Source organism: Syngnathus scovelli, chromosome 21 (assembly GCF_024217435.2).
Source record: "Syngnathus scovelli strain Florida chromosome 21, RoL_Ssco_1.2, whole genome shotgun sequence".
Taxonomy (NCBI): Eukaryota; Metazoa; Chordata; class Actinopteri; order Syngnathiformes; family Syngnathidae; genus Syngnathus; species Syngnathus scovelli.
In genome coordinates, this window is record NC_090867.1 from 7,622,571 (window position 1) to 7,645,491 (window position 22,921).

General features: G+C 45.1%; 1 protein-coding gene across 1 annotated transcript; it reads left to right on the forward strand.

Moving 5' to 3' along the window:
- The first annotated feature begins 4,097 nt into the window (after positions 1–4,097).
- lrrc4bb (leucine rich repeat containing 4Bb) lies at positions 4,098–11,656 on the forward strand. Its single transcript, XM_049760216.2, has 3 exons — positions 4,098–4,557; positions 7,519–8,129; positions 8,211–11,656. The coding sequence occupies exons 2-3, from the start codon at positions 7,887–7,889 to the stop codon at positions 10,191–10,193; spliced, it is 2,226 nt and encodes a 741-aa protein (XP_049616173.1). The 5' UTR covers positions 4,098–4,557; positions 7,519–7,886; the 3' UTR covers positions 10,194–11,656.
- The last annotated feature ends 11,265 nt before the right edge of the window (positions 11,657–22,921 follow it).

Consider the following 22,921-nt stretch of genomic DNA (forward strand, 5'->3'; position numbering starts at 1 on the left):
TTTATAGGGGCCAGTCGGAGGCCCCCCCTCAGCAATCCGTCTCGTGAATGAGATTTTTCCTCACAAGAGGGCGGGTAAATCAAAGCTCGGTGCGAGTAAGTACACGGCGCTACGATAGGAGTCTGTGATTAAATGTTATAATCACCTCTGCTGAGTGTGCAGCTTGTGTTTTCTGCTTGTTTATTTTTTTTTTATCAGGGACAGGGATGCTTTAAATCAGTTTATCCTGAGTTCAATTCGCAGGGCATATGGCTTATTTTCAGCTATCACAGACTGCACAGTCCCAGTGGCGGTTTTATGTGGCAGGGCTGTAAGCACTTAGGTAGGCTACATAGTCTGACTCCTCTGCAGGACTAGTCGGGACAGTTAAATACAATAATATTATATAAAATGGCATAAAAGAAAATATTTTAAAAATAACCTTTATTTTTTTATTATTGTTATTATTATTTATTTATTATTATATTATTGTTAAAATAGTTTTTAAACATGTTTTATTTTAGTTATAATGGTTTAAGCATGTACTTCAGACCTAAACCACGAGGGGGCGACAGAGCAATTGAAAACCTCCGCTAACCCTCAAATTGGAGGGTTTCGGTTCAGTGACTTACGTGGATGTGTATTTTTGCCCCGCAGCATGGCTCTTAAAATAATGATTATATATTATATTATATTATATTATATTATATTATATATTATATTATATTATATTATATTATATTATATTATATTATATTATATATTTGGTTAAAACCCCATCCTACGATTAAAGTCTCCTCTATTTGTTTTTTAACTTTCTGTTCTTTTCAAAATAATTTGATTTCTTTCCTCTGTGTGTTTTTCCTTTATCTCCCATTTGTCTGGTGGAAAAATTCCCCAAAGCCAATTTTTCTCGCGGCCCACTGTGCCAAGGGCTCAGCTCGTTTGTCAGCACTAAGTGTGGCCTGAGGTGGGGTAGATAGGGGATTTTTAGTGTCACCACTCTGATACAGATGATGCTCGCAGATTGATGAGCGATGGCTTCTTAGCAGAAATCATTCACGCCCACCCCATAAAGCCAACACCCTCCAAGCTCTTTTATCGAGTGCCGCTCTTTTTATTGAGTGCCGCTCTTGGGCACGTAAATGGACCCAAGGGGACCACCACGCTGCATAAAGTGCATCTATTATCTATTGGTGCAACCCTCTTGCAGGTGTAGTGATGTTTATCATATAAGAGACAATAGTCATCATTTGTGCTCATCTAAATCACTCAAATTTACTTGTGGTTAGAATATTGATTTTAATTTCTCCTAATCTGATATCTTTGGTGGGACCGGAAGTTAGGAGAAATTAGAATTAGGTGGATGAAGGGGGCCGTGGAAAGATTTGGCCAAAGCTAAAACTGCTACAACAGCACCATCTACCGGTGAGACATGGATAACACAATTTTGTGTGAAAATACTGACGAAATGTATTTGCTGGCTGGCCAATTTTGAGATTTAATATTCTGCCTTTATAAAACTAGTGTTTTAAAACGATTGCCGACATTTTAATTCGGTATTTATTACCTGAATCGACTAAATAGACTGCCATGTCATAACAGCTGAGGCAGAAAGATGAAATATAAATATGCTACAGAAGCATGATCTATGAAATGCATCTAACTCCTGTGGGATTTTTTTTCCGAATCATATGCTGATCTCTATAATGTGTATATAATGCCCTAACTGGATTCTGCTGACTCTGGAGATTTGCATCAGGCCTCCAGAATCCTTTTGGGAGACGGACATTGAGTTATCATTGTGGCCGTGACCTTTACTGCGCTCCATTATTAGATATTCACATATTATTTTATAATATTATGATAGCTTAAATCTGCCACGCTTGATCAAATGACTGTAATTTCACCTTGGAATGATACTAAAAGATATTGAGCGATATAAAATGAGGTTGAATGAGAGTGGTGAAAATGTGGAATGATTTTGAATATTAGAATTTCAGCATTCATACATTAAAAAACAACATAGTGGCTTGAAAGTGATTGCAACTCTCATGTTTGACCACAGGAAGGCAGTGAAGGATCAAAATGTTTAAAAGGCCGCTAGCAAAGCCCTCAACATTGTCAATACTGAAATGCTGCTATATATTTCGAAATTCCAAAATGAACTGTTGTAATAGACCTCACGTATGCAATTCAATGCAGTTCTTGCAATAATAATAATGATGCGTTTGGTGTATGAAAGTACACACACATACACACACACATACACACTCAAAGTGAGTTCTCCTCTCCCAGACAGGAAATGATGTCAGCCCTCCGTCTCCAAGGAGATGGAGGCAGTTGCTAAGATACTGTGACACCGGGGTTTTTCCTCACTGTTGTCTCTCATCCTCCCGTATATTGCCACCACAAAATAGATACTTTTTCTCCCCCCACATTGGCGAGGGGATTGGAGTTGACGGACATGCGTACGGGCACCCTCCACCCCTCCCCCTCCATCCCTCCAAAACGCGCTTCACAGTGTGAGCCGCACCTCCGCGGTGCTATCAGCATGCCACATATGTCTCAGCGCGCTAGCATGTCTCTGCCAAATCCTCGTCGCCCTCCCTTTCCCGTTCCCCCCCCCCCCCCCCCCCGTGGCTCCCGACACGGCGCTAAGTTGAAGCGCTTTAGTTTGCATCGGAAAAGTGTCGCGCGTTTGTCCTCTGCATGCAGGGATGACAATCCCCTCCTCTGTGCTTTTCCTGTATCGATGACACGCAAGCAATACGCTCGCGATGTTTATTTATGGCGAACAAATGCATGGTCCTGTCCTCTTCTCCTCATACAGATGCTCAAGGGTGCCATATATGCAAGAGGGGGGGGGGGGGGGGGGGGAGGGAGGGGTTATGGGGGGTATCAAATTCAGTGTGCAATGACACAGTGAGGACACGGAGTGGAAAGCAAGGGGGTGGGGGAAGGAGGGGAGGGCCGGGCCGGGGACTTGGCAGGGGCGGCGTGGAGTCATTTTAAATGGCGTGGCGGCCGGGGGGTGGGTGGGATGCTGGAGGGAGGGAGCTTGGAAGGCAAAAAGATGTACAGGGAGGAGAGCCGAGCGCTGAAAGGCGGCCAGGTCGGGACGCGGGCCGGATTGTGCGCTGAGATTTCAGCTGGGGGGTGGGGGGGTACAAGGGAAAGGAGGAATATCCTCTGCACCGCTGTGTGACTGGAAATTTAATAGAGAGAGAGGGGGGATGGGTAGACGAGAGGAGGAGGGGGGGGGCGAAAAGGCACAGAGACCTCATTGCTGTGCGGCTTTCAGCAAAAAAAAAAAAAAAAAAAGCCAGCGCTGGTGAACAATGCTCACTACGGCATTCACAGGGAGGGGAAGTGCAAAAGGGAGGAGGGAGCGAGCGGAGGGTGCATATCTTGGGGGTCTTTGCTGAAGCATAACCGGTCTTCTGCGTCCTTTGACCTTTTAGTGCCGGCTGGGACGGAGGGAAGACGGGCTAACTTGGAGATGACAGTCAGGAGGGCAGTCAAAGCATAAGAACTGATGAGCGGAGACACTAAATGTGTAGGGGCCAATTCAACACACGCACACACATAATGCTTTCTGCACTGTCTGCACAACAGAAATCGCTTTAAGTGATTTGAATCTAAGAGGCCGGATTAAGTCCATATCGACTAGGGGAAAAAAAGTCTACCCCTAACTAAATGTTTTTTTTTTTTCTGAGGAAACCAATATCTATATGTTGCTTTACTTTAATTGTTAATAAATAAAGAAGTAAAAATAAAGTAGCTCACACAATGTTGCTTAGTCATGATATTTAGAGGTGGAGGTCACTACAATTTAACTTCTGCAAAAATCAAGTTATTTCCAAAGCAGTCAATCAGTAGTTACTTTCTAATCGAGTCAATTTGCCCACCGCAACTTGTCCTGATACTGAGTCATGACTAAAATATGTGTCAGCATCCTGCTTTCTCTTTTACAAGATAACTCATGCGGATGAATTGCTTGAATGGCTCCATGACTGCAGGTGTAGCCATGAGAAGCGCATCTTTGCTGCTCTTAGTGGGATTCAGAGAGGGAGACATGCGAAATGTGCGTAAAGACGCGGGCGCAAAAAAAAAAAAAACCTTGTGCGCAGCCTGCATGCGCGCCTTCTCCAAGGATGAACGGACGCGCGCATGCAACGTCGTCCTCCTTCAATTCAATGTGATCATTCTAACATCATCGTCTCCCAGTGGCCTTTCAACTGAAGCTTTTTTTTTTTCCTCCCCCCCTCTCTCCCTTTCAAGCCTCCTTCAATTGTTTGTCACGCGTGCCTGTCGGCGTGGATTGGTGTAAGCGGCCGTCATCACCAGCAGCACCTCCGCTGCCGCCGCCGCCGCCGTGCAGACCCCCGCGTTGCGTTGGCGCTGCGGAATAGCCGACAAGACGAACAAGAAGAGGGCAGCTCTCAGCCCGGGAGACAAGCCAATCCATTTTGGAGAAAGGGGGTGAGGGGGGGTGGGGGGGAAGACAGACGAGCGAGCGAGCGCTGATGAGGATGTTGAAGGGAAAACATCGACGTTAGACTCCGCAACGCCGAGGTAAGTGCATGTTTGTGCAGGTGTGTACGTTTAAAGCCAAGGATGAAATGGCCGGCGCGTTGTGCACGCTGACATCCCGACGAAGAAGATTATCAGGTGGCAAATTGTGCAGAAGCTGCGGAGATGCATGACAATTTAGCCGGGATGAATAATTTAGACGCGCAAAAGGAAAATCAAAAAAAGCAAATGTATTATGTAAGCACATTTCATTGCCTTTAAAGAAACGGCCGAGGGAGGTGGGGTAGGGTGGGGGGGTTGTGGGTGCAGTTGTCATTAAGCGGGTGCAAGCCATTTTGTAATGCAGCATGTGCAGAATTAGGCCTATTCAGAATTTCAATTGCGTTCTGGAGGAAGGTGCGCCGTATATGGTGAGTGCAGCTGCAAAGATGAATAAGGCCATTCTGTTCGATTGTGGTCCGTATCGAAAGGGAGAGTGCTGTGATTGAATCGTTAAGAAAAAAAAAATCCTTATCGTTTTGATTGTGATGATCGCCATGAAGCTGCATTTCTGCCTCCCCTGATTCCCACGTCCTGAATCAATCTAGTGTTGTCATAGTTACAGTAGATGATGTTGGCCCCGATGCACCTGTGTCGCTTTGTGTTCCATGCACACCATCATCTCATCGGGGCCTTGTGATACCCCCCCCCCCTTCACCAAAAACAACTCACACCACTTTTTTTTTTTTTTTTTCTTCCTCCGGCCTCTTCATAAACCTTAACGACTGTGTTGTGGAAAGGCTTGATACAATCACAATGTGATTGGTTTGTAGCAATTGGTCAGCAGCTTGCAGCTAATTTGTCTTTTCACGACTGAGCGCTCTCTCAGGCCTGATCGAATAATCAATACCGACATTGTTGCAATCTGCTCTCAACACCAAAGAGCAACAAAGATAAAAAAAAAAAAGAAGAGAGCGTGAGAGAAAGCGAGAGAGAGAGAGAAATACACCTTTGAGAATTTTCTTCAACGGGAGGGAGAAAAATAAATAAAACGCAGGCGTGTTAGCAATGTCATGATTCAACCATTACCCCCCCCCCCCTCCCTCTGGAAAAAAAACGAGTTGAGTATTCTATTAGCTGAAGAGCATCTCATGAGATATAACTCGTCTCATATGGTGGAGCGATTGAGGGTGGCATGTCAAGGCAACAGGCTTTCAGTGTCAAGGTCTCTCTCTCTCTCTCTCTCTCTCTCTCTCTCTCTCTCCACACAGTGAAAGGTTTGTTACCTTGTGTGGTCCTCAACATGTGAATAATGTGTTTTTGCTCCCCCAAGGCTGTGGAAAGAAACCACACACCTACCAAAGCCGCTTAAATATCCCTCGTGTGTGGTAGTGCATTGAAGGAAGAAATAATCGACTTTTTTTTTTTGGCCTAAAGGAAAAATGCGTTTTCACCATTTTAGCTGCATTGCAAAAAGGCCGATTTAGAACCCTAATAGAATAGAACCACAAAAAAAAAAAAAAATGCTGGGTTGTTTTTCCTGAACCACCTGATTGGGTTAGTTCGAGTGAATTATTTCAACTCATCACATCGGGTTGTGTAATCGGAAAATGACTCAACCTGCTGGGTCGAATCGTCAACCTCGTTAACCATTTGACCCAATTTGGGTTCTCTATGACCCGGAGTGCACTGTATGAATGCTTTCACTGTTTAATTGCGTTAATGAGAAATGAATCTCAGTTTTTTCGACTCAACCTTTTATTAGCTGTTGATTGGGCCGAAGCCGCCATTTTGAATCAAGCTGTCATGAGTCTCCAAAAACAAAAAAAGGGCAACGGCACACAGGCGTCGCTCTATTTGTGTATCTGTTGTTGACAACAGTTGGTGTGATTCTATACAATGTGTGCCTGGATGAGGGTGTGTGAGAAAATCTGTGGGATGTGCAGAACATTTGAGAAAAAAAAAAAAAAGTCTATTTTTAGCAAACACATTCCCTCATGAATTTCTTTAATAGCTGCTATAACAGTTTTCGGCTCAGTTTTTTTTTTTTTTTGCCACCCCTCCTAGACTGATGATGATGACCTTGTAGATATTATGATCTTCCAATTTGAATTCTTTTTGCTCTCTGGCAAGCACCCTTTTGCAATCTAAACGCGGACATAAATATAGAAATAAATATTCCATTACATTTAAGTGCAGTGGAGCTTGTTATGTCTTTTGAGTGGCAAGCGTTCATCAAGCGCCGCTAAATATAATAACGTGGAATGGGGCGCTGGACAGTAAAAACACAAGATGGTGAGTGAGCAGGTTGCCACAGCAACCGTGTTTCTAGGAGCCCATGCGTCGTCGCTGCATCGGAGAGGAGACGCAAACCGCCGCCATCGGAGCGAAAACCCGCCGTTTGCTCAAGAGTGAAATTTATCATGTAGATTTGCACAAGGACGCCGACCGTCGAGTCGTCATCTCTCGAAAACATTTGCTCTTATCACTGCCAGGGAAATAACCCGAGCAATTCTAAATTTAGTGAGTCTGCTTGCAGGCATTTCTGGTTGCCCTCAGAAAAAAAAAAAAAAAAAAAGTGCGCGACAGGCTCTCAAGCAAGGCTCTAATTGTGTGTCGCACACAGCGCATGCGGTCGATAATAATTCTAATTTAATTTAGGGTCTCATTTGTTAACAGGTTAATAATATTGCGTTTTTTCTTTTCCTTAATGATGTCTGCGTGATCTTAAATGAAGATTTGTTTTGGGGAGTCCATCTCAAGATGACAACATTAAGTTGAACGTCAAGAAAATGGCAGCTCAGCGTCTAATTGCGCCACAATTGGAAAGACTTCACAAATTGAAGTCTGACCTTGCTTGTCTCCAGCAACAGGACGTTGTAATATTTTCATAATTAAATTCCATCCTGGGCATCCTTGCATGAATGTGTTAGGCTAATATCTCAAAGCTGGCGCACTGTGCATGACTTGACCTCCTTTCTTTCTTTTTCTCCTTTCCTCTCGTCTACCCCATCCCCACCCCAGCCCCTCCTTCCACAGTGAGAAGAAACAAACAACCTCTGCGGAGAAGACCAAATTGCTCCCAAATATAATTTTCTACTAATAATTGTCATGGGAACAAAAAAGGGACATGCTCTCTTAAAATGACATGCAAGGAAGATCAAGGTGCTTGGTAGTCATAGAAGCGTGAGCAAAGTAAAATCTATTAAAGATAGAGTCTCTTTAATATAACATTACACCCGTCTTTCTAAATTATTGAGCAGTCGACTTGAAGGAGAAAAACAGCATAAGAGCATAAAATATGGACATAAAAATAAGCACTTAAAGTCCCCCTGTTAGGAGGTAATTTATAACATCATACGGCAGTAGGGGTGGGTCATGACTCAGTTGCCATGCGTGTTGTCATGGTGACCAGACCCTGCACCCCTTCCCCCCTCCTCTGGTTGGTCCACCTTTTGTTGTGGTTCCACAACCATGGACCTCAGCTGACAGAAGCGGCACCCCCCTGCCCGGTCCCCTGTAGCTGCTCCAATCAGGCCAGCCGCGTCATCTGCACCAGGAAGACCCTAGACCAAGTCCCGGACCGTATTTCCGAAAACACCAGATACCTCAATCTCCAGGAGAACACAATTCAGGTGAGCGCCACGTCACGTCGGGAGTTGTCGCGTGTTTTTGGACGGGGTGCTACAAACGTGTGGCCGTGTTTCCGTTTCCAGGTGATCAGGTCTGACACCTTCAAACATCTGCGGCATCTGGAAATCCTCCAGCTCTCCAAGAATCACATCCGGCAGATCGAGGTGGGAGCGTTCAATGGGCTGCCGAACCTCAACACGCTGGAGCTGTTCGACAACCGTCTCACCGTGGTACCGTCGCAGGCCTTTGAGTACCTCAGCAAGCTAAGGGAACTATGGCTACGGAACAACCCCATCGAGACGCTGGCGGCCTTCGCCTTTCACCGCGTTCCCTCTTTACGCCGTCTCGATCTCGGGGAACTCAGGAAACTGAATTTCATCTCCGAGGCCGCCTTTGAAGGTCTGGTCAACTTGCGTTTCTTGAACCTCGGCATGTGCGGCTTGAAGGACATCCCCAACCTCACCCCGCTCGTACGACTGGAGGAGCTGGAGTTGTCGGGCAACCAGTTGGGGATCGTCCGGCCGGGATCCTTCCAGGGTCTGGTGTCTCTACGAAAGCTGTGGCTCATGCACTCCAAGGTGTCGGTGATTGAGCGCAACACTTTTGATGATCTGAAAAACTTGGAGGAGCTCAACCTGTCCCACAATTCGCTTCATTCGCTGCCTCATGACCTCTTCACGCCTTTGCATCAGTTGGAGAGGGTCCACCTCAATCACAACCCGTGGTCGTGCACCTGTGAGATTCTGTGGCTCAGCTGGTGGCTCAAAGAAACGGTTCCCAGCAACACCACGTGTTGCGCCCGATGTCACGCACCGCCGGGCCTGAAGGGCAAGTACATCGGCGAACTGGATCAGAGCCATTTCATCTGTTACGCCCCGGTCATCGTGGAACCGCCCACCGACCTCAACGTCACCGAGGGCATGGCCGCCGAGCTCAAGTGCCGCACGGGAACCTCCATGACCTCCGTCAACTGGCTCACGCCCAACGGCACCCTAATGACCCACGGATCGTACCGCGTCAGGATCTCGGTGCTCCACGACGGAACGCTCAACTTCACCAACGTGACCGTGCAGGACACCGGGCAGTACACTTGCATGGTGACCAACTCGGCGGGGAACACCACCGCCACCGCCGTGCTCAACGTCTCCGCGTCGGATCCCAGCAACAGCTACAGCTACTTCACCACCGTCACTGTGGAGACAGTCGAGACGGTGGGAGGCGGGGACGATAAGAACTCGGCGAGGCAGTACATCAACGAGACCTTCATAGATTTCCCTAACCCTACTGTTGAACGAGGGGTCTTAGACGGCATCACTATAACCCCTTCTCTCTCTTCGCTTTCCTCGCTGTCCCCGCGGGCAAACAGAGCCACGGAGAACGCCGTGACCGTGTCCATAATTGACGTAACTAACATTCCCGGCCTGGACGATGTCATGAAAACCACCAAGATTATCATCGGTTGCTTTGTGGCCATTACGTTTATGGCGGCCGTCATGTTGGTGGTCTTCTATAAGCTCCGCAAGCAACACCAGCTGCACAAGCACCACGGCCCGGCCAGAGCCATCGAAATCGTCAACGTGGAAGACGAAATCGGAGCCGGCGCCGGAAGCGGTATCTCGGGCGGGTCCACCATGAACGCCGGCGGCGGAGAAGGAACCCTGAGGATACATCATCCCGAAATCGTCAACCTACCCAACATCGGCCGTTCGGATACGTTGAACCACTACTACAAGACCCATCATTTCAACAACAACGTGATGGGTCTTAGTATCGGGCCCGACGGAATGGGATCGGGAGGAATGCACAAGAACCAGCAAGGCCAGGAAATCCCCATCTCCTGTACGCCCGTCCCCATCTCCACAGCCAATCTGCTCATGTCCTCGGGAAACGGCACCAACACCAACCCGAGTTCAATGTCGCCGCCTCTGCCCATGTCTCTCCCCATGCCCACCATGGGCCTACACGGATCGATTAAAGGTTTCATGGGCCAGAACCAGAATCCCCAAATGGAGCCGCTTCTCTTCAAGGGGAACTCAAAGGAAAATGTCCAGGAGACTCAGATTTAAAAGCGCCGGTGGGACAGAGAGGGGATTCATGTTGGGTTTATGCTCGGAATGATGAGACACTAGAGTGCTTTGACTTTACGTCGGGAGACGGGATAGACGGGACGCGGCGGCGGCGGCGGCGGCGGTGACACACAAACACAAAGACTCGTCCGTGACGGTGCGCCCAGCCACAGTGGGCCACTTGTGTCTGTCGTAACGCTCACGGCCAAGGAGATCAAGGAATGGACATTGCTACGATGTAAATCTGTGCCAAAGCAAATGTTTTTTTTTTTTTGCATTTTCTCCAAACTGTCTTGTCAAAGGGAAAAAAAAACGAAAAAAAAAAACAAGTCTTTGGAAGTAATCGGGCCCTAAATCATTGTTGGCCCGGAGAGATGGAAGACATGCACACTAGTACTTACCACGCTGAAGATGGCAGAGATTACGGAGATATGAAATCCGAGAGACATTTTTCTTCTCAAAAAGAAGCCACATTTGCTCTGAAGTGACTCAATAGACTCTCCCCCCCACCCCGCCCCCCTCCCTGAGGTGACAATAACGTAGGCATACGTAGATGGACAAAAAGGTACAGTGCAGTACAACCTACTGTGAAAACTCCACAAATTATATAAATATATTTTCATTTAAATATGTATCATTGCAAACTCGGACGCAGAGATATTTTGGGGGTGGATGTATATTCGGGTAGAGTTTGTTTCTATGTGACTAACGAGCGGGGTCGGAGGTCGGGGAGGTTGGTTATGATACATGTTTTCAGTTTGGCTACTTCTCAGAGAACATAAGGGCTCAATTGCAACACTCATTGTGAATCTTTGAATTGGCTTCAAGTCTATTTAGGTTGTAGTACAGTAAACGGCGATCTCTGTTTGACCAACTTCTGTCTGTTGCTTCAGTAGTACCCATTACGATTTTTTGTGTTCCGAGGGTGTATTATGTATTTTGTAACAGCCGGCTACTTGGTATTTGAATCGTATCAATTCTTACAATGCCATCATGTTCCAACTAATGTTTCACAAACAGGACGCGGTATTCCCATGCAAAAACATGTGCGGCTAAAAATAAAAGTGTTGACTTCTATGTGTTATTTCAAGCAGATCCGTAGCCAGGAATTTGATATGACCTCCTCGCTCATGGTGACTATAATCATGCCATAAACGCCGTCGTTAATGACGTTTCGACATCTCTCCGCCGCAGCAGCAGCAGCAGCAATCCGGACGGGATCCAACATCCCACCGAGGATGAGTAGAATGAATGGAAATGTACAGTATATCAATAATAACAATGTCTGGTTGTATGACAATTGTAAGAACTGCATTTTTACAGTGTAACTTTCATATGTTCGATGCCATTTGCGCTTCTCGCGTTTCAACTATGTATTTCTTTATTTTTGTTAGTTTGATATAATGTGTACAGTTGTCTAGCCATGTATCATTATGTGTGAAATAAATGAATCATATATTGGATTGTGACGGCTCAATATGGCAACCGAGATAGCGAAACGTGAGGAGTTCTGTGCTGAACCAGGGGTGGACGTATGGGTTGTGGTTCCGCCATTAGTCACCGTGCTAATGAAAGGTGTCATCTGAGCTATTAACATGTTCAGACAGGCGATTAGTCACTCTCCTATAGCAGATGCTACAAAAGGAGTGTTTTCATGAAAACTGGAGGAAGGTGGCATTTATTTTTGGAGCCCTTGTATGACATTTGTTTCGGTGAGGTGTTAATTTAGATTTTTTGGGGGGTATAATGTTTGTTGCAATTGAGCACAGGCTGGATGTGTGATTATTAATTCATATTACGTTTGTGGAATATGAATTCACCGCTCTGAGGTTGATGAAAATGGATGGACTTTTCTGATTAATTCATATTCCACAAACGCAATATTAATCTGAATACCGTGTTTGAATTAGTGGGGGCACAGAACGTATTGGAAAGAACATTTTTGACTTGACTTTCTCTTTAATGGATTAAAATTTGATCAAATTCGCTTCAGTGCTCATATATCTGGTTCACTACTTTGTCCCTTTAAAGTGATAATAAAAAACTTGTAAATTTCACACATCACAGAGTATTGTTTACAATTTTGCCAAATTTTAATATTAGTTTGATTTGTGGGCGTGTCTGCTCAATTTGACGTAACCACGCCCTGTTTAGCTGTCAATCAAATTCCACAACGCTTTCGAATATAACATCTATATTTAAAATTTGAAAAAATATATTTTTAAAGCCTCCACTGGTTGCAATGTATATTAAAGCATTGTTGTCAAATAACTTTTCGCGTCTTGTCCAAGAGCTATTGGCGTTAGCCACCTGCTAGCTTGCGAGCTAACAAATTCCCGGGTTGGGCTACGTCATCACCTCGCCAAGTGCTGTCGGTATGTCTGTGTACAAAAAGACACTTAAATTTTAATATTTATTTTATTTAAGTAATTTATTTGCACATCGTTTAGTCTCTGTTTCACGCTACATGACAGATATGTGAGCACATTTATTCTATTTATTTATTTAGACGTCATTTAGCGTGTGGCTCACACCGCATGAGAAATAATTGAACAAAAGAACTTTCCACACGTTAGCTACTCATAATGCTTTGCTTCCCATCATGTTACAATATCATAAATAATGTAAAATACATAATATGTGGCTGTTCTGTAAATTCAGGGAATATGTATAGTCGGTGTGTAAGCATTGTTAGCTTTCTAGCTAATTAGGTCCACTCCAGTACACAGCTGGGGGAGAAATGGGTCGAGAAGAACCTTGAGCATTTTTGAATTCTCTTTATAAGGTCTTAAAAAATTAATTATAGTATGTTTATATATTTCAAACAAGACCACAAACACAATCTAATTTCTTTGTTACCCATAGGTTATTTTTATAAACTGTTATTTCTCTTTAAACTGATATTTCTCTTCCATTTTAAGGCATGCTTTTACTGAATGGCACAAAATGCACACAAAGAAGTTGCAGAGGCTGTGTCAAGTCTTATTTTGTTCTCGCAGGTCCGTATCGATTACACAACATTGACAACTAGTCATAGTCGAGGTAATAATACGAGCTGGGCGTCGAGCGAAAACCCACAAGACTCTGTTCTCTGTTATTAAAGGAACGTCAGAACGCCTTCCATGTCAACAAACAGCAGCTCATCCTGTTCGACGCTTAACAGTGGATCTGTTACGCTTCGCCCCGCAGTATAATCTCACAAGTGGAGCAATCGATCAAGTGAGTCAAGTTGTCTCAAACACGGCCAGGCTTCTTCTCAGACTGGCTGTTTTTGATCGTGCATCCCATTAAAACGCTGATGTATATCGCGGTTAATGCCCCTCCCCGACAGTTGCATCCAGCAAAACAAGGATGAACACACCGAGAATATAAATGAAGACTAAAGACAGAACATATGGCCGCTCCCTTGATGTGATCCGTTTGGAGGCCCAGTCGTCGGATTTCAAAGAGCATATGAGATAACGTCTCATGTGTGAGCGAGCGGTCGGTCTCTGCACGGTCGCCATGGTGCCGATGTTCCAACCTGAATGTTACCGTGGAGATTTGTGCGCTTTGCCTGATGGGAGCTTGCCTTATTCCCGCTGAAATGTGATGATGTCGAAAGAATTCGGAACAACTTCGAAATGATTTAATGTGTGATTTATTTTATTTACAAGGCCCTCTTATAATGAAATACGTTATCACAGTGCATACATTCATAGGGTAGTCTTGAAGCTCGGTAATTTAATTTTATAAGCTGCTGGAAAGATCTATGGTTGTTAAAATTGTATGAGCGTTTTTGAATGAAACTCAACAGGTGAGATTGTAGAAAGTTGTCCCTCACTGTATATAATGGCTTCAGTTGCAGTTCTCGTCTGTGTGTTCCATCAGATGATTACAGAGACTTCTGGATCATACCAAGACGAACGACCTTAAAGATATGGACTGATGTCGATGACCGGAATAACAAAACAGGAAATGGAATGACCTTTTTGCTCCCTGAAAGGTAGAAAACCGTGTTTCATAATATGAGAAATATCATCAATGGCTGTCTCTTTGCATCTGTGTTCATTTTATCACAAGGTTTCACAATGTCATAAAACGTTACTAAACAGCACTGCTGTAAAAAGAATGTAAACGAATTAAAAAGGACACAACAGGCAGTTATTGCTAACAAGCTTGAATCAGTAAAGAACTTTACAGAACTTTTTATTGCGAATCCTCAAAATGGCCCTGCCGCCATTTTGGGAAAAGCTCTTTTAACAGAAATTCATCATCAAAAGCTTTGTGGGTCGTATATCTTATGAATACACACACGATGAGGTAAAATGACATTCCATAATATTTCATTTTATTAAATCAAACAGTAATGTTGCACTGCATTACCTAAATGACCATTGTGCTGTTCTTTTTAGGCTTCCTGCCTCAGATATCTGGTGGCCTGAATAAGACAGACTGTTCAGTGAGCCGTCTCAGCTCCTCTCAGCTCATCGGTGCGGCACTAATGTGAGTCATTCTTCACAGAGGATAAAGAACATATTACCGTGAGTACCATTATTTGGTTATCATTAAGATAGAATGGCTCAAAACTAAGCTATGTTGCAGAATTGTGCCCAATTTGCCCAAGTGCTGCTTATTGTGAATTGAGTTCACTTCTAGCATACAGCCCCCCCCCTCAATAAATGCCCCTAAAGATCTCTTCACACATATTTACTGTGTGTTTTTTATGCTTCAGAAGTTGCTGTGTAGTTAGTCTATTTGTTTTTGACAATTAACACACATAAGTGCTACTTTTGGATAAACAGTACAAATGTAGCGCTTTTACAGCAAATCTTGCTAGGCTGAGGTGCCAGCTGGCTAGTAAACAGAAAGTGTGAAGAGATTTGCACAACCACAAAATATCTGTTGGTATAATAAAAGGATGCTGGTTTCTCCAAAATGTTTGGCCGTTCGACTGATTAAAACCCTAATTATAGACTTGTTGGCTAATACGCTAACGGCGTGATTGGAAATCAGCAAATTCGATACGATGACTCATTTTGGGATATGCGATAAGGTGAAATTGGTACAGAAATGTGTGTACTCACTATCACAGCTTAAAGACTATATTTCCCCTTCAAATTCAATAACTAACGTCCCAGCTGCAGGCTTCTCGAGGGAATCCCCGGGCCCCCGTGGCCCGTCGACAGGCTGCACGGTCTGCGGGGAACCTGACACAACATCAACTCCGCCGCGAAGCCGAGGTGTCAGTCTGCGCTCGCGTCGGGAGCCATGAAAAATGCCAAAGCCGCTCGTTCCTTCACACCTCACGGGCGGCGAAATAAGCGCAGGGCGGACATATTTGATGTGCTTGCGTGGGCTGAAGCAAGAGCAAAACATCAAATGGGGGGAGAAAAAAGACAAATATTCCAGTTTATGCGAGGATGGAGCCCTGATTTGACTTAATTAGGTGGATGGAAGACAGTCATTTAAGATGAATCACTTGCTTTTGAAACGATTGCGTGGACGTAAACACTTCATTAGGGCTCACCTTTGCGTCAGATCGCCAACGACAATTCTGCCTTCACAAAGATATAAGGGGAAATCGTTAAAAGCGACATGAATCTGGGTCACGGGACCAATAGGAAACTTAGTTTTCTTTTTTTTCCCCCCTTGTTTGTAAGATTACAAAAAAGATGGACAGTTAGACAATGCAAGGTATAGAAAGACAGACCGATACGTTTCCATCTAAATAACTCTGCGCGGCGGCTTCAGAGATACATCCAGTGGCCACGCCGCTCGAGTGGACATGCGTCACTATCTATCCAGTGCGTGTCACAAGATTTCACAAGCCCGCAGAGTTTCTCGCCACCTCCGGGGGATGAAACAATCAGCCTGACCAACAAGGCATGTAACCTACGGGGAGCGAGAAAGAGGGGGGGGCTGATTGATTGCGCAAGCACACAAATGTTGCGGATGCGTGTACACGTAGAATGGTTACAACTTGACTTGAAAAAAATTGACTGACAATTTGTCATCCGGTTTTAGTATTTTTTTTTAATTTTTAATTTTCCGGGAGTTTTATATTATGTTTTTATACGTTGTATCACTTGTCCTCTAACGCCTTTATCCTCCGTCGTCTACGTGATGAAGTGACAGCGATTACTCTCCCATGAATATTTAGTTTGCAGCAAACACAGCGAGCAGACACCTCGGAGTAATTACCGCAGGAATGTACAGTGTGTAGCAAAATGTTCCCCAGTGGATACACGCCCACACACACACACACACTCGGGCTCAGTACGGATGCGGTTATTAGATTACACTTACTTGATTATTGATTTACCATAACGTCTGATGGAGGCGATGTCTTTACTCTGTATTCTCCCGATGCTTTTGGCTTTTATCGGCGCTGCGCATTATGTCGGAACATTTACTTAGCCCCCGTCGTGCCCCGGGAGTACGCTAGGTTTTTACACGGCTTATAAGAGCTTGGCATTTGGGGTAATTTGTTTGCTTTCCTGCTAATTAAATGAGGAATTTAAAAGCCCTCTCATGTATCTTGGGTCAATATGAAGCTGGAGATGGCAAACAGTTAGCTTAGCGTTGTTATTATGCTGCTTGTATAGGCGCAGAAGTTACATCAAATCATGTTACCTAAATTGAAAACATTTTTTTTATCGTATCAATTGTGAGGAGAAGGAAGCATTAATAGAATATTTATTTTTATTTTTTACTAATTCTAATTTACAACTTCCACTGTTAAACCTAATATTGGAAATCCACAGGAAAGCAAGCATAGGGGAAAAAGAAGCGGAAGAAAGTCCACACTCCTCGCTTTCCCATCCCGTCCTGTCGCTGCCATCTTGCCAATTCTCCTTCTGTCCTAAAGAAGGACATTTAAGTCCCGTGGGGCAGAGGAATATTGACGTGGAGAGATGAGTTATTGATTGTCGGGGAGAGGACAAGCGAGACAGTTGACATGCAGCAGACTGCTCCACGTAGCAAACAGCATAAAAGCATCGGGCACTAATGACGGCGTATTAGATATGATCTGCATCTATCGAGTTTTGCTCCAACACGTGTACGGCGACAGAGGAAGGTGCTCGTCCCCTCTACGGCGCAGTGATGCGTCTTTACATGATGCAACGCTGCTTTCTTCTCAGGCCTTGTACTGTACGTGTGTGTCTGTGTGTGCGTAGCGATAATACAAATGTGTCCCATCCTGATCGAATGGGATGATGACATTGATGCGAAATAGCTTTGGCCTTCCCTTGGCTGCAATATGGTTCCCACAGAGATGCATCATTGTCTTGTCTCATGAAACACTTTGACATTGCTTTGCGATGATTGAACGCATGCGACGGACACGCGTGCACAGCTTTGCATTTGTATATGATGACATTTGAAACCCCCCCGCCCCAAAAAAAAAAAACTTCCAGCGCAATATTTGAGCACGCAAATATATTCCCACAGGCTATTATGCAAATCTGGAAGCTGCGCATTATGCGATGCGACTCGAGAGTGGAGTTCACCATTGCGTTAGAATTAGCATTGTTCACACATCCGCTCATCTTTAGGCCTCTTTCTGCACTCCCCCTCCCCACCCTCTCCCCGCGTCCTCTTCTTCCCGTTCTCGCTGCGGTGTTGCTATAGCAACAGAGAAATGTGGGAATACCGCCGTCCTTCAGAGTGCAGGCGATGGAGAGAAGTAAGGAGCAGTTGAGGATGCTTGTGAGGGAAGTGCTGTCATTAAAAAAAACAACCAAATTATAAACATTGCCCCCTCCCAATATGAATAAGTCGTAGATGAGGGCAGGTGGGTGTCACAATCTCCCAGATGGATAACAGGAGTCTGTGTGCGGCGGCCATGTCTACGGTATCACGCTGGGCCCTCCGCGCCATTTATCCGACGATACATGTGTTCTGGACGTCTCCATTTGTAGTGAGGCTGCAGTTTCCATGACAACGTCCAGACTAAAATAGCAGCACATTCTCCTGCCCCTCTCTCTCTCTCCCTCGCTCTCTTGGCTCACGGTGCGCCGATAACGGTCCATCCCAGATTTTCGAAGCACCTTATATCAGGATGAGCCGTCCCGTGCACGCTTTCCATATTCATTCACCGTATAGAGTCGAGCGCACGTAACCCCCTCCCCCGCGCCGCCATCCCGCTATCGTAACTCCGCCCACCCCCTATCGCCGCAACACGTCCCGTCAACATGCATTAAATCCGTCGTTGCCACGGCGACGCGCTTGAAAATGGCCGCTATAATTTCCAGCAAAGGCAAAAACACTAGAGCCCAGTCGGATGGGAGTGTGCGTGGATTTATTTTTCTTTTGAGTGACAGGCAGTGTTATAAGTGACCCTTCCGTGAACCGCTGGGTATCGAACGCCACCGTTTCATACTGTGTTTGTTTTTGTGTGTGTGTGGGCCACATATGGTGATGCTGCTTCTCTTTTCAAGACTAATTAGTAGGACATGTGATAATATAACAGCAGTTATAAGCACATGAGATTATCATTATTGCGACAAAAATACTTCAAGAGTTCGTACATGCCGTTTAGTCAGTCGACCAATCAAATGACAAAATGAATCATGTGACAGGATTGTAGCATTGTTTCCACGGTAACCGTGACTCACATGTCTGGGCTCAGGTTACTATTCAGTGTTGTGTACAATGTTTCTATTTCCCCGCACTGGCTGAAAAGAAAATTTGCTTTCAGACAAACACTTAAAGATACAAGCACGCTGAAATAATTACAGTTGGAAATTTGCCGTCAAACAAAACCCCAATTACGTTTTGAGCATTTGAGAGAAAAGAGATCATTGGGATTTGTTTGCTAAGTAATGTTTGCCTGGATTTTCTTTTGTGTCTTTCTCCATTCATGAAAAACCAAAGACTCGCTCGGCTGCGTTTCTTTGTTTTCCATTCTTCGTCGGATGAAAGCGGGACAAACGGGATCTCGTCTGCTTTGAGAACAACTACGTTCGACTGACTGGGCCACGCTACATAATAGATCGTATCTTATCAAGCAAGATGTCAGATCGCCGTCTTCACACTCAATAATCCCGTTGTATCCCAGAAAGCTGCTTTGATACTAACACATACTTACATGTGCGCCAAGTCGGGGAAAACACTCCGGGCTGTGTAATTCCCAGGCCAAACCCACAGCAGATGACATAGCACATTATAATGAGTGTTTATGGCCTTGGGAGAGTGTGTGCGTGTGTGTGTGTGTGTGTGTTAATCCATGTAGCCAGGTGGCAGCGTCCTCCCCGTGTTATGCTTACTATAAATTGAAGACTGCGGCGTTAAAGTGGCATCATCCAGCATGATCATCTCCTTAAGATCCCAAGCTGAGTCAAAAATGTCCGCCAGGCCGAGCTGTCATGTCACCGCGGGATGGGAAATTGGCCCAGACAGTGATTTGGAGTGTGCTCGGAGATGAAGTACATTGGTGTGCGCACAGAGAGGAGGTCAAGTCGGAGGGACTATAAAAGCCGGCTCCCCTTTTTTTTTTTTTTACTGGAACATGCACTTAATGCCAATGAAGATTTGAGATGTGCCGCAGTGCCTCCTCAAATGATTAAAAGGAGCAAATATGTGAGGTAGACGCGTGGTTCTTGCGTTCAGACATCGCCGAGGAATATCTGATGTGGAATGAAAATGATCTGGTAAACCTCATAAAGGATAAAAAAAAATGTAAAATAGGATTGAACGCATATGAAGCTTATGGCGTCTTCTTATCTGGTATCGTGTTTCTGACGTGATGCTACGCTAGCGCTGATTACACTGTACTTTAGCGTTATTATGTTTGCACATTGTATGTGACAAAGGATTACTGTGAGCCCAAACTCAACCGCCGTATCTCTCGCAGACACCACAGCTTTTGCGCGTAAACCTCTTTGCTAGCGCGACGGGAAAATAGTGATTCGGGAGTTAAAAAAAAATACATTTAGGGGCTTTTCTTTTAAGGCAACTTAACTTACGCTGCTCCATTTGCGGTGAGTGATCCAAACCCGACCCTGTCCAGTCAAAGTCGTGTGTTGTGACCCCCCCCTCCTCTTAAAAGTGACTCGTTGTTACCCAATCACGGTTATTTGTGTCACGATGACTTGTCACTGACTCAATGCACTCCCAAAGTGTCCAAGATGGCAGCGTTCTATTTCTGACCGCCGTCTCGGGGGTGGCTTTGACTCCCCGTGGAGTCGCCGTGCGGAATCAGCCAGAAAATACCACCGTATTTGTTCCACGTGACCTGTTTTGTGTGACGTTTCAGGTGGGCGCGCCGAGGCCATCGATCGAGTCATGCGGATCCTCACGGGGGGTGCAAGTGTTTGCTCAACCCTTCGGGCAGCTCACCGAGGTCCACGACTCACTCGTTCTGCAATTCAATCCGTAATTTACCAGAAAAAGGTCTCCAACCTAGAAAGACGACGCATACGTAACGCTGCTAAATAGTCTGGAGAAGACGCCGAAGGCCCCTCAGTGACCCCGGCAAGTTAATGAACACGAATTACCGCTGCCTTGGCCTTGTAATGAGCCACAAGATGGGAGGAAAGGCTGCCCCCGGGCGCCACGCAGAGTCCACTTGGCAGCATGCATGTTGCTTCTGTGTGCCCGCGAGGTCCGCACGCTAACTCGTTACGAGATGATTTCTCCTTCCTCCCTCCCTGACCCACTCGTTGTCATCCGTTTCTCCCCCCCCCCCTCCCTCCCCGTCCATCCTGTCGTCGCCCTCCTCTCACCCGCCCTTAATAATACGCAATTACCGGCAAAAAATAACAACTCTCCTTAGCACCTGTCACAGCCGATTTGTCTCCGGGCTCCCCGTCAACGTCTGCGTCGTCTTGAAATTTGACAAAGTGTAAGGGAGAGATAGGAAAAAAAAAAGAAGCCTTCTCAGCATCACGGAAACATCAAATCTTATCAAAGGGGTTTAGCGCACGTACGAAAAAGTGACAACGTGTGACAGGGTGCTAGATAGACCAACGAAGGCTGATGTGGCAGGAGATCACAAGACACATCTTGAACAATACGCTCGCTGCTCCGCTGAGCATTTATTTGCCGTCTTTTGTGGAATAAATAAGAAAGTGAATAATGTGCATTAATGCAAATGTAGCCCTGCTGGCTCTCTCGAGTCTATTTACATTTTCTATAAAAAGACAGAGACAAACTAGGGTGCGCTCCATTTGGAACAAGACAATGGGAGCAATTTATTAGCAGCGTAAGCATCGCAAGTATGGAAGTCTCAATATATTTCAGAGGTGGGAATCGGTTTGGAAGTTAAACAAATGAGGGACGGCACTAAAAGGTTCCTTGAGAAGTCAAAACTGTCCAAGATTTTGGCCGCTGATGAGCGAGACCTTGGAGAGAGAGTTTTACCATCAGGTAAGATTCGTCCTTAATAGAATTTATCATAAGTCCGCCTCGGGCTCTGAACTTTTTAGCTCAATTTGTGTTTAATTTGCCACATCATTTACTGTGAGTCATGGGCCTGTCAGCTTGTGAAAACGTTCTTTTCTAAGCTTGCTTTTATCCGTTCTGAATGATATAATCAGCTATGTGGAGAGGAGGCCTCCCCTCACCATCTCCTCTGCTTCCTTCTGATTTGAAAATGAACTGACATTTATTTAAAAAGGCCCAACGTAGTACTCTCTGCACTTTTGCATATATGGTGCTAGCTTGACTTACAAGTGGCTTAACTTGAGTTGCTCACTTGTGAGTTTTTTTTGTTTTGTTTTGGGTTAAAAATGTGTCAACATACTTGAAATGATCAGCACCTCCAGCGAACGTGTTAGTTTTCTTTCAATGTGTCCTCTCTGTGATATATTTTTTTTTTCCCAGCCGCGGTGACTCCAGCGCTGCAATTTCTCGCACATGCTCCGAGATGCTAATTAACGATAGGATTGTATTAGATTCACAATTACAATGAAAAGCTTTTAATTAAACGGAGTCCCATGTGCTGCCTATTAAAGAACCTGACCATCTTCCTGCGTTGAATATTTAACACCCTCTGCTGGAAGCATAATACCTGGGATGTTAGTTACAGGAAGCACAAGGTTAAACTAACAACAATTTGTATAAGCTCCGCCCCAAAGAAAAAAAAAAGTTAATTAAAATATTTCAAAGTGTTTAATCAAGATTTATTTTCTGTCACTTTGCAGAGCCGGAAAAAAGTGCAGAGCAGGAACGGTCACTCCCTAACTGCCTTCACAAGCTGTCTGGGAAGAAAATGTAGTGGGTCCAAGACGCTGCCAAGGTGCACACCCACACACACTGCCATTTTAAAAGAGTTTTCTTTCTTACTTGCACCACTTCGGCACCACTTCGGCGTGAATAGGACAAAATATTCAACTGATAATTAAATAGTTATGAAATGGGTGGATTCCAGGCCAGGTTGAACACTCTCATTCACACGTGCAAAAATGAGCATCTGTTATCTTCAGAGCGGGTCTAAAAATAGCCGGGACGCTCGAAACAAAGAATCGTAGCCGTTTGTAACTCTCCAACCCACACAAGAGCTTCCCCTCTTACGCTGCGAATCATGTCGTGTAATGTGATTACTAGCGGAACCGCGGATGTTAATGCGCTTGTGTGCGGAGGAGCCACAACTTGACCCTCCCACGCTGGGCCACCAAAGACGCTATGGATACCCTGAAGAAAAAGAAAAAGAAAAAAAAAGCTGGTCATGCACAGCAGTCTGATTCACAACGGGAAAGGGATAAGTTGGGCGTATATTTTCTTCTGACGTCAAATGGAAATTT